The sequence below is a fragment of the Acartia tonsa genome, chromosome 6 (assembly GCF_053477335.1).
Source record: "Acartia tonsa isolate MP-2025a chromosome 6, ASM5347733v1, whole genome shotgun sequence".
NCBI lineage: Eukaryota > Metazoa > Arthropoda > Copepoda > Calanoida > Acartiidae > Acartia > Acartia tonsa.
Window position 1 is genome coordinate 1,248,702 of NC_137265.1, and position 14,943 is coordinate 1,263,644.

The 14,943-nt window shown below is 35.0% G+C and overlaps 1 protein-coding gene across 2 annotated transcripts; it reads right to left on the reverse strand.

Moving 5' to 3' along the window:
• Positions 1 to 6,205: 6,205 nt before the first annotated feature.
• On the reverse strand, positions 6,206 to 9,382 carry LOC145321543 (uncharacterized). Of its 2 annotated transcripts, XM_080162954.1 has the most exons (3): positions 8,202 to 9,382; positions 7,689 to 7,910; positions 6,206 to 7,154 (listed from the first exon to the last, which is right to left on the reverse strand). In XM_080162954.1, the coding sequence occupies exons 1-3, from the start codon at positions 8,926 to 8,928 to the stop codon at positions 7,051 to 7,053; spliced, it is 1,053 nt and encodes a 350-aa protein (XP_080019080.1). In that variant the 5' UTR covers positions 8,929 to 9,382; the 3' UTR covers positions 6,206 to 7,050. The 2 variants fall into 2 exon arrangements, with proteins under 2 accessions (XP_080019080.1, XP_080019079.1); XM_080162953.1 differs by having other exon boundaries at positions 7,689 to 9,378.
• Positions 9,383 to 14,943: the final 5,561 nt, after the last annotated feature.

A 14,943-nucleotide genomic window follows, 5' to 3' on the forward strand; every position in this document is an offset into this window, starting at 1 on the left:
AACTAACTTTTAGTTTAGAAGTTACCAGTAAACCAGTAACCACATTATTAAAAGTTAAGATATTTTGGACAAAAGCTTTTATGTGTATAAACTATTTTTTGTTTGGCAGATATATGGTTAAAAACTAAATTCTAGTTTAGAAGTCAACCACTCCAATGTTAACTAGAGACCTGGAAGATCAGGGTTTGCAGGATCATACCTACAATATTATTTTGGCTAAAGAACGTGTCCTAACTTTTGTTATTTTTTTAACCCATTCGTGATGAGCTCCCAAAAATCAAAGTTTTGATTAAACGGGGTTCAACAAAATAGATTTTTTCAATAATTACTCAACAGAATTAAAAAAAGTAAGGTGTCAAATTAAAGATCTTACTATTTTTGTTCATACTGACAATTTTCTTATTTTTTTGTTGCGTTTTAGTTCCTTAAAACCAACTTAATTTAAAAAAATTTAAATTACTTCAAAAATAAGATGTATACCAAAAAATCGATTGTATATTTAAATTATATGGATCATTTTACATTTACTGCTTACTAAAAACACCATCTAGCGATTTTAAAAAAGAATCAAAAAAGTTTAATAATTTTGACATGCAATACTCCAACCTAAGTCATTTAGTTACAGCCTATGACATTATCACAAAATAAAATGGTGCACATTCTATAAAACTCACCTTGAAAACTTTGTATTGTATATTTGCTTAGGATAACTATCGAACTAAAATTTTATAGGTGCAAAGTTGATAAATAGAACTTCCTAAAATAATGGGTGGGACTATAGTTATAGTTTCTAGAAATTTCTACTTGATAATTCTTAAAGTGATCGCGAATTTAATTTTTCAAAATGCATTTTCGTTTACCTTTTTTTATATTTTAAGTAATTTTCAAAGAATTATGCCTTAAAAGTTCAATTAAGTTAGAAAAAAATCAGTTTAAAATGCCGAGAGTATTTCCACATGAAAATAATGTTAAAATCTGAGCAAGAATTAAACTAAGAGAAAATAAGCCATTTCTTCGCTTGCAGATAAAAACAAAAAAATTGATACTTAGAAAATATTTTTGTAATATATCTCTATTAATATTTATCTTTGAACTTTCTCTAAAATGTAATGAAAAAGTTTGGTTTATTTTATAAAATCATTAACCAAATACTGCTTTGTTTATGCAGGTATAGTGACAAAAGAAAAATTGTTTAAATCTGTAGAAAGAATGATATTTAAGAATTGAAATGTTTAAATAGAATAAACAAATATAATTTGCTGCACATATTCAGCATAAAATATAGCAGTCTTTATATAATATTTACATAAAAATAAGCATTTTATCATCGTAAAATAATCTCGTAATGTGTCGAATTTAATTAAATACCTGTATTATACACACACACACACACACACTCAATCACTTACATTGGCCATTCATGTTTCCCTCTTCCATTCTCCATCCCCCCTCCTTATCTATAGTTGTCGATAGCACCCTCATCCTATCTCAATATTTACTACTTGCTAAAAAAGCTTCATCATACTGCAGAGCTAAAAATACGATTAGGCCCCCACATAATTGGGGGATTTTAAAGTTTTTACTATAGATTGAGAAAGTTTTTAGATATTATGGTTTTTTATTTTGGGGTAAAATTCTTGCTTAGATTATATTTGATTAATTAACTAAAATCTATAAAAGATATTTAAAAGAAACAATCTTTAAAACATGAATTAATTTTGCTATAAGCGTTTTCTGAGTACAGCCAGGTTAAATCAAATACACACACACACACACACAAACATACATAAGGACTCCACAGAACTTGATTGTTTAATACTTCAAAACATGGAATAAGATAAAGAGCACACAAATTATATTCTTTTAATATTAATCTGTTATTTATGGATGTACATTAATTAAAGCAAGGCTTTTATCTTAATCCTAAACACAATGTAAAGGTAATAAATCAAGTCAGTAAGCAATAAACCTATACAAAAATTGAAATGAAATAACAGGTTTTTTCAGTTATGGGAATAAAATTATTTACTTTTTATAGCTATTGAAATTTTCCCGTACTGGTCCAAACTTACAACTTAAAATACACTGAAGGGACTGCGACTTTTACAATATTCAGTAATGTTTGGTTTCTATACTTCAACTTAACAAAATCCGTTGGTACCATTTATACCAACGAAAAATCAGCTGACCTTATACCCATATATGGTAATATATTTTCGATTATTGGTAGTAAAACTTAATTACTTGCGTTGTACCGAATGTACTGTAGCCAATCAGAAGGCTGAATCAGCTTATAATAATAATAATAATAAGAACTTTTATTCAATAACTCTTCAATCCTGTTATGAGTAAATCACATAGACAATTAATTATTATATTGAAATTACATGTTAATATTTCATAATATAACGATAATAATTATATGTTTTTATTGTTACTGGTAAACATAATTGCGGAATTTGATAAACTAGGTGATTTCTCTTGGCGGGCCAGGTGCGGCTGAGCCTACTTCGGGCTGGACTGTGGTTGGTGTCGGTACCACTTTCGCCGGCCGGTGACCGCCATATAAATGCGGATCAGAAAGTTATCCGCTCGTGGTTCCACCGCTTTAACATCTACGAGCTCGCCTTCACATCAGCTTTGCCTGCAACCCCTTCTCCATAACCTCCATATGTCAACCTGTACAGCAATGTTAGTACGTGACCGGTCAACGAGTTGACCGGCTAGCGATTAGACAGATAGATGGATCCTGTGTCCAACATGTAAATATGAACCAACCTAATCATGACATATAGACATTTCGTGTGACCAAAGAAAGTTTAAGAAAATTTGGAATGAAAAAAAACTATAAAACTACGAGATAAAAGAATTTTTTGATTAAAAATAGGAATTTGTTTAGAATTTAATAAATTTTAATAAGTTTTGTGAAAAAATCTCAGCAGGTTTCTAGATGCGCTCCCCTATAAAGTAATTTGAATAAAGAAAAAATTGTAAAAGTTAAATTTGAATATAATTATAAAGAAACATGTTGAAAAAATGTTGAAAGAAAATATTGGAAGGTAATTGCTAAAAATTTGATAAGAAAAAAAAAAAACTGTAGTGTAAAAATTTGTTGAATGAATTTAATTTAATTGTAGGGGTTAACATCTAGTAAGAACTCTATTTTGAACGACAACTCGACGGCGGGGATGTAGGTATTTAGGTCGGACTCGAAGGACACAATGTACGCCTTCCAGGAGCTCCTGGTTGTACAGACCGGGACAAGGTAGTCTAAAATAAATTAGATAATTAATTGAAAAATAAAATTGAAAATTAAATTTAAGTTGAAAAAAAATGGATCGAAATTAAATTTGAATTTGAAAAGCTAAGATTAAAGAAAAATTTCTATGTGTATTAAGTCCTAGGTAGCTAATTTATATTTAACGTTTTCCGGCCGTTTACAAAGAACTCCGACGTTCTTGAACTAATTTTCAACCCTTGTTGAATTTCCATTAAATCCCTTAGTCCCTGAGACGACCACGTACAACCCCAATGAATGAAAAGAAGGAAGGAAAGAGAAAAAAACATTGCTTGAAGGCATCAAAAATCAAAAAAAATATGGTTAAAATATGGTTGAAATTTAGGACAGAATGATCCGACGCTATAATTAAGTATGTCAAACCGATGCGTGAAATATTTGTGAAATGTACAAAAAACCCTTTAGTCGTATACTCATTTTAAATATGATAGGGATAAAGATTCTAAAAATCTAAAAATCAAAAATACTTGAGTCCAACTTAAATTGCTCTGGTGATTATGAGTATGAGTATGATGTTATGATATATTGTTGCCTGCATAAAGTGTAAAAATAAACTATTGATAAGTTAAATAAGGATAAAAATGTAAGAAGATTAAGACTGAAAATAAAGAATGAAAAATAAAGAATGAAACCATTATATTGAATTTAATACAAAGTAAAAAGCTTTCCGTTTGAACTCCAGGAATGTAGGTATTGTTTTTAAATTTTCAGGTAATGTGTTCCAAAGTCTTGGGAAAAAATGTAATGGTGAATTGAATATAAAATTTCTATTGGCTTGATCTACTATGAAATTATTTCTAAATCTGGTTTCATAATCATGAATTGTATCACGTGTGTTCCAGACACCATCAAAAACTCTTGGCTGCATATTGATTTTATATTTGTACATAAATAAAAACACTTCGTATTCCATTTGCTTCCTAATTGGTAAAATTTCCAATTGTTTAAATAAAATATTTGATGGAAAACGGCGTGGTTTTTTTGCTATTAAGCGGCAGCACTCCTTTTGGAGCTTTAAGATCGGCTCCAATAGGGTGTTTGGAACAGCAGTGAATACAATTAAACAATAGTTGAGAACAGACTTTATGTAGGCAAAATAGAGCAATTTAAGATGTTGCGAGTCAAGTATATGACGCATTTGACGCAATGAGTATACAACTTTTAGAATTCTTTTGTGCATTAAGTTAAAATGGACTTTGAAAGACAATTTTTCATCGATTTGAATACCCAGGTGCCTTGCGGCTTGTTCTCCAGGGTTACTATTCGAAAAAGTTATATGATCTAGTTTCTGGATTTTTTCTGGAAGGTTCTCTCCTTCATGGTTAGAATTGATAAAAACTGGAAACTGTTTTATAAGATTTTTTTCCTCTTCCGTGAAATTTTGTCTTGGCGATTGAAACAAAATAACCTTGGTTTTTTTGCTGTTTATAATAAGTTTATTACTGTTGTACCATTCAGTAATTTGAGGAAGAGTATTTTCAATCTTAATAAACAGATCCCTAATGTTGTCAGCTGTTAAAAGACAAAATGTGTCATCTGCAAAAAGAGACAGCAGTGCGTCTCTAGTGGCAGAATCTAGATCATTAACTACGATAAGAAAGAGAAGTACACCGAGTGTACTTCCCTGGAGAACACCGATAAGGATAGATAGTACATCAGAAAATTCTCCCCCAAACGCAACCTGTTGTGACCGTCCTTCAAAGTAGCTTTCGAACCACCTCAGGACCACTCCACGGCAACCATAATGCTCGAGTTTTTTCAACAAGATGTTTCGATCTACAAGATCGAAACACTTCTTGATATCAATTAATATCCCGGCGCACACTTTCTTTTCGGAAAGTGCCGCCGTGATACGATTGACAAGATCAAGAACATTATGTGCCGTGGAGAGGCCCGGACGGAATCCGAACTGTCGTGTGGAGAAAAAGGATCTTTCATCTAAAAACTCATATAGTGACTTGTACATGATCCGCTCGAGTGGCTTCGAGAATGTGTTGATGATAGAAACGCCTCTCCAGCTATCTAAGCTGGTCAACGGCCCTGATTTATAAACGACTACATTCTTACTCACTTTCATCCCTGAGGGAAAAATTCCTTGTGAAAAACTAAGATTATATATGTGCGTCAATGGCCGCACCAAATTGGCGGCACATTGAATTAAGAGTTTACAACTTACATCATTCACGTCCCTGGCCGTCTTGGGCCTGCAGCTCGTTATTATGTTAAATACCTGGAGTTCATCCAGGGGAGGAATGAATATACTATCATTAATGGGGGGGGGTAAATAATCCCTAAAATCTTTTGATGTTTGAGGAATTTCAGGGGTAAGGTTCTCACCCAATTTTGCAAAGTGGGAATTAAAGGCATTGGCTATTTCCTTTTTGTTCTCAATTTTTGCTCCATTAATTTCCAGGTATTCAAGATCACTTGAATACTTGGATTTACCCATTACCTCCCTTAATACTTGCCATACTTTGCGGCCATCTTTGCCCGCTTTTTCAAGCTCAGATTGATAGTATATTCTCTTTCTCTCCCTGCAAGTTCTCTGGTAATTATTACGGTAAGTTGAGTACCTATCCTTATTTTCTTCTGTTGGGTAACTCAAGGATTTCCTATACAACTTATCCCTAAATCTATTGCACAGCAGAAGGTGACTAGACATCCATGGCGACTGCGGCATGGTCCTGCGGTTATTGCGAATTTTGTCTTTGGGACAACATGAGTTGTAAAGATTAAAGAAAATTGAAAAAAATTTCGCATAGGCTAAATCAACGTCCTCTGTGCTTAAGACCTCATCCCAATTTTGTATTGATAGTTCATAATTGAGGTTATCGATATTTGCTTCTTCCAAAAATCTTTTTTCAAAATATTGTGGTTTTTTTGGGGGTTTTGGAATAACGTGTGAAAAGGAACTAGACAATACAAAATGGTCTGATAGGTCAGTGACAATTACATGTGAGTCAACAAAATTGTCCAGGAAATCCTTGCAAAAAATTGAATCAATCAATGAGTACGAGAAATTATGTACTCTGGTTGCTCTTAACGTTAAGGATAGATACCCATTACTTACCATTAAATTAAAAAAACGAGATGCAGGACCCAAGACGTCATAAGTCGTGAAGAGATTTAAGTTGTAATCTCCCACAATGAATACAGGGAGGTTGCTATCATCAATCACATCTAAAAAGTCACCAAGTATGTTAAAAAATGATTCAAGGTCCTCAGGGTTTCTGTGTGGAGGTCTATAAACGTTAACTATTAATGCCTTAAAGCTCCCTAATGTGACTTTAACACACATAGTTTCAAAAATGTGAGGCACAAAAAAATTTGGAAATAAAACTTTTGTTTGATATTTGCTATGAATAAACAGCCCTACTCCCCCGCCCCTCCCTTCTGGACGGGGGGTGGAGATAAAGTTGTAATTTATTAAACTTAAACTATCTGTGTTTGAGTCCTGTGACAACCAGGTCTCCTGGACGGCGATGACCGATGGGCCAACACCCTCTAGAGAGGCCGTTTCAATTAGATTTCTTAACTGTTGGATTTTACTATTGAGACTTTGAATATTAATTGAAAAAATTTTAAAAAGTTGCTCATTTGTGTTTTTAAATATATTAAAAAGAGAATCTATATCTATATAGTCACACTTAATGTTATAGTCGCTCGAGTATTCTCCAAACGTATCATCATAGAGAATGCTAGTGATATCATAGTTCACATTTTCATTTAGACACAAAATATCATCTACCTGGCTAGAACCAGCTGTCTAAGGATGTGTCTGGAGGCCATGGATCTGGAGATGCAGGTTCTGCTTCCGGTTCAGCTATGCAGGCAGAAGTTATTGGCAGGTGTTCCACTAAAATAATAACATATATAAGAAACATGGTAAAAAAATCTCTACTATTTTTTCCCCCCCCCCCTACCCGCATCCAACGAGTATATAGTTTGATAAATTCAGTAAAAATCAGTAAAAAAAAAAAAAAAATCAGTAAGAAGAATAATTCAGTAAATAAAGTTAATTTCAAAAATTAATTTGCTAATTACTAATTACCAATTACCAGTATATGTTTACACAATTATCATTAATCAGTCTAATTCATTGAATTTTGATTATTTACGATTATTGACAGATTATACAGATTATAATAATGATAGTTATAAAAACGGCTAAGCGTAATAAGTTTGAGCTTTGATTTTGATGTGTACTTAATAGTACCTAGTAATTTGCTCAATTAAAGTGAAATTTGTACAAAATGTACACTACTAATATGACGACAACCTTTTCAAGGCTTAATTTTGACCCGATATCCATGGAGGAATGCTCGTGGCATTGTTCATGGTTTGGCAGCTGCTGACCTTGTCGATACTGAGGATGATGCTGCGTTAGTACCTGTGGTTGTAGAGCCTGGTGTAGTACCTGGGGCCGAGCCTGTCTTGGCGGGAATTGCGGCACCAGTATTCTCAATGGCAGGAAATTCGGCTGTGGAGATAGCATCAACAGTGACACTATGATTTGGAGAATGTTGATCCTCATGGTCCTGCTCTGTCTGGGTTCCACGCAGCTTGTTGTCCTTCAGGTCCTGCAGTAGGCTCTTTATCTCTGTTTCGAAACCTTGAAAGAAAAGGTTACGGTTAGATTGGCCATTTTCACGCATGAATTTTACGATCAAATTATCAGTGCTTAATATTTCCTGTAGGGGAGGCAGTGGGGAAATCAACCCGATGTGGCTTCGAGCCATAGGATTCTGCACTTTTATCCATTTGGGGGGGCCATCTTTTGGTTGGAAGGCGACACTGGTGCCCGACAGTTTAGTCCTAGACGCGATTCCTGCGCTGTGTAGGTAGGTCATCAAGCTTCTATTTGTGTCCGCAAGATCGTGGGCACACTTAAGAAAACTCTTACCGTCGAAGGATACTGCAGCGGCGCTGGTCCAACCTGTCTTGTCGCGAGCCTTCTTGTCCAACAGTTGTAAATGCTTCTTCTTGTTGAGCATGAACTGAAAAAGCATATGACGAGAGTGAAACCTGAAGATATAATTTCTGGGGCCCTTAACCCTCTGGCTTAAGGGATGGGAATACTCTATGGTGTTAGAGTAATTGATGTTTGCGTCGGGGTCCTGTTCGACTAAAACAGGCCTGATGACAATGTCAAAAACCTCGCGACTTGTCGGCGTTTTATCAAGCCATGGGCACTGGACATTATTAACACGAATGCTCCACAGTCTGTCCCTTTGCTCCCTGTGAGCAAGTTGGGACAAGACATAATCATTGAGTGTGGATTGGCATTTTTCACGCGCATTTGCATTAACGACAAAGTTCTCAAAGTTTTTTGTTAGTGACACCACTCGTACAGCAATCTGCTGTTCTGTTGAAAGTTCACCACCTTCCATTAACGTACGAAGTTCATTCATTTCGTCGCGGTGTTTAACATTTAAAGTCTCAATTGAATCACGCAAACTACGAATCTCAGATAAAAAAGTTTTACTAAGAGTGTCGCTGCTCACCTTTTGAAGTTTCTCGTATGCTTGCACGCTCTCGGTTACGGCTTGACTGATGGCATCCTTTATGTCATTTTGTAAAAATGACCTTACTTGAGCTAAGGCATCCTGCGTTAGCAATTTCTTTGCCATTTTATAAGCAGCAACACTATATAATTGAGATGTATATTCGAGCGTGGTCAGATAAAAACTGGTGTAAAAACCCGCGTGTTACACTAATCAATCTAGATTAGCCAATAGCCTGAAGTCATGTGACTGAATGAGAGTGCGTTGGACCAATCAGATCTCTTATCTGTCGGTAGGAACTAATTCCTCCAATGAGAGGGCTTCGTTACCGGCACTTTGTGTCAGCTGATAGCCTGCCTAGAGAGAGAGTGTGTGTGTGGGGGTAGGACCGCTGAGGGAGAGGGGTTGGTGTGCGCCTTGCGAGTGTGTGTAGATGAGGGTGTGATGACTGGGGGATGGGGTATCCTTGGGGGGAGTCAAAAAAGGGTAGAGTGTCTACTCAGTGGCTACCATAGGTGTTGATAGCTGGAGGGTAGACTAAAGACTAAAGACTAAAGACTAAAGACTTAACAAAGCTTAACAACCAATCACAGCTAAGCTTGTATTAGTTTACCCCTTTGTTTCCGCTATGATTTTTGTTTAAAAATGCAATTTAGATCGAATTTTTTCATAGATTTTGACTATGAAATGTGGTGTTTTTATTGTAAAAATATAATTAGTTACTGGAAACCTAAATTTATGACAAAAATAAGCTTATAATTTTGTTTCTAGGCCACGTAGTTTAATTTTAAAGTTTTCAACATGAGCATTGCAATTCTTTCAAAATTTCCATTGTACATAAAATGTCATTTTAAAATGCCTAGAACTTTTTTGTTATAGAAGCTGAAGGTTTCAAATTTGGGGTATTTGGTCTACTCGTGGCAGTCTTTCAGCAGTTAAAGCGTGGTATTTCTTGCAGGCTTCCTTTAAGCTTATATGGGTATGAACATCTTATGGTTTCGAAGTCAATCCCCTACTACCACCCCCTAGCCCCCCGGGGCTCAAAACCCCCCTAAAAATGAACCTAACCTTAATTTTCTCAGAAACCATTTGACCAATAGAGATGATTTCTTAAACTTAAGCTTTTATGGTTATAAACTAACTTTTGGTTTAGAAGTTACCCCCCTGCCGCCAACCCCTAGCCCTCCTGGGATCAAAAAACCCTAAAAATGAACCTAACCTTAACTTTCTCAAAAACCATTTGACCAATAGAGATGATTTATTAAACTTAAGCTTTTATGCTATTAAACTAACTTTTAGTTTAGAAGTCACCCCCCTGTTGCCAACCCCTAGCCCTCCGGGGCTCAAAAAAACCCTAAAAATGAACCTATCCTTAATTTTCTCAGGAACCATTTGATCAATAGAGATGATTGCTTAAACTTAAGCTATTATGCTAATAAACTAACTTTTAGTTTAGAAGTCACCCCCTGTTGCCAACCCCTAGCCCTCCGGGGCTCAAAAAAACCCTAAAAATGAACCTAACCTTAATTTTCTCAGAGACCATTTGACCAATAGAGATGATTGCTTGAACTTAAGCTATTATGCTAATAAACTAACTTTTAGTTTAAAAGTAACCCCCCTGTTGCCAACCCCTAGCCCTCCGGGGCTCAAAAAACAACTAAAAATGAACCTAACCTTAATTTTCTCAGAAACTATTTCATCAATAAAGATGATTTCTTCAACTTAAGCTTTTATGGTTATAAACTAACTTTTAGTTTAAAAGTCACCCCTCTGCCGCCAACCCCTAGCCCTCAGGGCTCAAAAAAAACCTAAAAAATAACTTAACCTTAATTTTCTCAGAAACTATTTTATGCTTAGAAACTAACTTTTAGTTTAGAAGTTACCAGTAAACCAGTAACCACATTATTAAAAGTTAAGATATTTTGGACAAAAGCTTTTATGTGTATAAACTATTTTTTTTGTTTTGGCAGATATATGGTTAAAAACTAAATTCTAGTTTAGAAGTCAACCACTCCAATGTTAACTAGAGACCTGGAAGATCAGGGTTTGCAGGATCATACCTACAATATTATTTTGGCTAAAGAACGTGTCCTAACTTTTGTTATTTTTTTATCCCATTCGTGATGAGCTCCCAAAAATTAAAGTTTTGATTAAACGGGGTTCAACAAAATAGATTTTTTCAATAATTACTCAACAGAATTAAAAAAAGTAAGGTGTCAAATTAAAGATCTTACTATTTTTGTTCATACTGACAATTTTCTTATTTTTTTGTTGCGTTTTAGTTCCTTAAAACCAACTTAATTTAAAAAAATTTAAATTACTTCAAAAATAAGATGTATACCAAAAAATCGATTGCATATCTAAATTATATGGATCATTTTACATTTACTGCTTACTAAAAACATCATCTAGCGATTTTAAAAAAGAATCAAAAAAGTTTAATAATTTTGACATGCAATACTCCAACCTAAGTCATTTAGTTACAGCCTATGACATAAAAATATCACAAAATAAAATGGTGCACATTCTATAAAACTCACCTTGAAAACTTTGTATTGTATATTTGCTTAGAATAACTATCGAACTAAAATTTTATAGGTGCAAAGTTGATAAATAGAACTTCCTAAAATAATGGGTGGGACTATAGTTATAGTTTCTAGAAATTTCTACTTGATAATTCTAAACATGAATAATTCCTTATCAAAACAATAGCCCAGTTCACAGAAGCAAAAAGGTTGCACTTTTTTCATGTTTATTACTATCTTCCCTAAAACACCTGGAGATTATCCCTTGATTAATTAATATTTTTTGTTCCAACCTAATCAAAAGAAAACTTACAAAGTGTAAATATTTCTTTAGATTGTTTAGCAAAATAATGAAAAACCTCTATGAGATTCCTTGATTTGTTATTGATTTTAAATTACACACATTGCAAAAGTAATTGTAAAGTAAGCTTTTTAGTAAAAACTTCAAACTTATGACTAATAAATCAAAAGATTTTTGGGTAAAGCTATAAATAAATGAGAGTAAAAGAATAAGACAGTGTTATTAACAACAACAAAAGAAAAACATTTTGCCTAGTTTTTGGTAAATGTAGAGCATATTTATCATTTAACTTTTAACGGTCAGGGGGGGGGGGGGGTTGAACGCCCACCCCTCCGTTTTTTTCTATCTCATTTTCTGAGAAAAAATATTTTTTTGACCTAAACAAAGCATTTTACCTTACCAAAATAATAAAATATCTTCAAGTCAATTTCAGGTTTAAAGTATGATCCTCCAGGTCCTGATCCTCCAGATCTCCAGAAATCTTCAAAAGGCCGCAATTTTCAAATTTTAAATTTTAAACAGAAGCTTTTCTAACATTTCTACATTAGATTTTCATAAAAATCCGCTGCTGTTTTAACGATGACCACCAGCTGCGGCGGCTGCCAGCTGCCAAGTGGAGCTGCCGCCGAAAGTCATGTTTTGAGGTTCCTAATATAAAATTTACAAAAAAATAAACATTTTTTGAAAAAATTGTTTTTCTAGCTTAAAAAAAAGCCTTTTGAATTTTTAAGTAAAAAAGGACCTAAAAACAAATGTTGTAATATAAAAGGGTGAATGAAGCGAAATTTGACTTTAACTCACTTAGGGTGGGACCTTCATTATTAAACTTGGAATATGCTCTAATAAGACCTGAGCTTGAATAAGGTGCGGCAAGGGGCCCGGCCGTTAAGGGTTAAATTAATATTAATATTATCTAAATATACTCGTGGATTTCTAACGTTTTTAGTTATTACTAATTGTCAGGCAGAGATTCGAACCTATCACCTCCCGATGACGAGCGGATGCAAAAAGGGGTTAAGCTATGAGTTTTCTGTAATGAATAGGGTCGTTTACTAGTATAGACATCCCCTCTACTCTTTCTTTTCAGTTTTGAAATTAATCTAAATCCTTTTCTTTCCGCAATAAGCTACAAAAAGCAGAATTTATCACAAAGGAAAAATTAAGTGTTGATTATTTCAGTTTAATTATACTTAAATACCTCAACTTAAACTAGATTAAAGTGAAATTAAACTAGATGCCTTTGTAAAAAAAAGCCATTAAAGAGAAAATGTTTGTACTGTAAAACTCTAAAACACACACACACACACACAATTTCCAAAGCAGGGAGGGGACAACAGACTGTTTATGACACCAGTCCTCAAAGTTTACGAGTCTTTTTCAGATATTTTCTTGTTAACTACATTATAGATGCGTTTTTTTCTCTTGTTCTGTGTGTGTGTGTGTTAAAAATCCGCAAAACAACATATGATATATGGATATATCTATAATACAAAGTAGCTTGATGTCTGTCCGTCCGTCTGTAGCTTAAGATCTCGGTAACCACTGAACCGATCGGATTCTACTCTTCAGGGTATATACCTATTGGTCCTGTGGTGGTTTTAAGCTATTTTCTTGGGGGATGGGACACCCCAAACACCCCAAAAAAATGAAATCCTCCCCCCATAAAAAAAAATTTAGGGGGGGGGGAGTATGATTTGGAACCAAAATTTTTATATTTTTTATTTTTTAAACTTGGATGTTACACCAGACTTTTATGTTCTCTAATAAAGTGAAACTCTTAGGTGGCCCCACTCCCTCCCCTCTTACTGATCAATAAATGATGTTCATGGTAGAAACCTAATTTGACGACAATTTTCCCCCTGTCATAATATCCACGGAAATTCTATATCCAATCTTACTGTTATATTTAAAAGCGAAGCTTTTCTATTATTAGGGTCGGTCCGTCCGTCCGTAACGGATAGCTTTTTTCGTTAATTTAGGCATGTTAGAATTGTCCTATCGATATCAAACTTTGCATGGTGATTCCTTTAGTAGTTAGGTACGATTTAGAAAGCATAGCAACTCTATAATCATCACCAAAATGTCCGTACGTCCATTTTAAACATGTTGATTTTTTATTTTTTTAACAACTAATTTTTTTGGGATCTAATCATCCGATTGATCTGATTTTCATTATATTGATTCCTGGGACAACAAAGTACAATATTACAAGCGAAGCAACTCTATGATCAAGTCCTAAAAATGTAAGTATAAACATTATCCTGAATCAAGCAGTTTTTCAACAAATTTACTTACAATTTTGGGTTCCACGACAAACGTAAGAGTCCCAAACGTCAGAGTGGAAAAACATCAGAGTGGACAAACGCAAGAGTCCCAAACGTCAGAGTGGGACAAACGTCAGAGTGGGACAAACGTCAGAGTGGACAAACGCAGGATTTTTGGGACAAACGTCAGAGTGGACATTTTATAAGTAAAACGTATGAGTCTCGATTTTATAATCATTACCCCCCCCCCCCCCAAACATAACAATGACTCTGGACAAGCACAATATTTTCTTTATAATTAGGTTAGGTTAGGTTATAGGCTAGGGGGCCGAGCGCCCGCGGCTAGGCAGGCTAGGGGGCCGAGCGCTGCGGCTAGGTAGGCCAGGGTGCTGAGTGCTGCAGCCAGAGTCATTTTCTTTATGATTAGGTTAGGTTAGGTTATAGGCTAGGGGGCCGAGCGCCCGCGGCTAGGCAGGCTAGGGGGCCGAGCGCTGCGGCTAGGTAGGCCAGGGTGCTGAGTGCTGCAGCCAGAGTCATTTTCTTAGAAGATTTTTTGTCATATAATTAAAATAGCATAGACTCTGATGTTTTACTTAAGCAATGTCCACTCTGACGTTTGTCCACTCCGACGTTTGTCCCACTCTGACGTTTGTCCACTCTGACGTTTGGGACTCTTGCGTTTGGGACTCTTGCGTTTGTCCACTCTGACGTTTGGGACTCTTACGTTTGGGGTAGGACCCCTTTCGTGGCAACGCATCTTAAAGGGAATTTCTTTGTATTTCCACAGTAGCTTTTCTCCTATTTCTAGCTCCTGTTCGGGGCTCTAATCCTGCTGGGCCAATTGCCTAACCCTGCGGGACAATGACCTAACCTAATTTAACCTAACCTAACCTAACCCAAAATTATCTATCAAAAGCCATTTTGAAAATACGACGAAACAAATTTTGATATGCCGTTAAATTCTTTCTTTATTTTTAGGGAAGCATAACGCAAAATCTGGGATTATCTTATCCCTTCAGATCCCTGAGTGGAAAATATATGTGACAGCTGA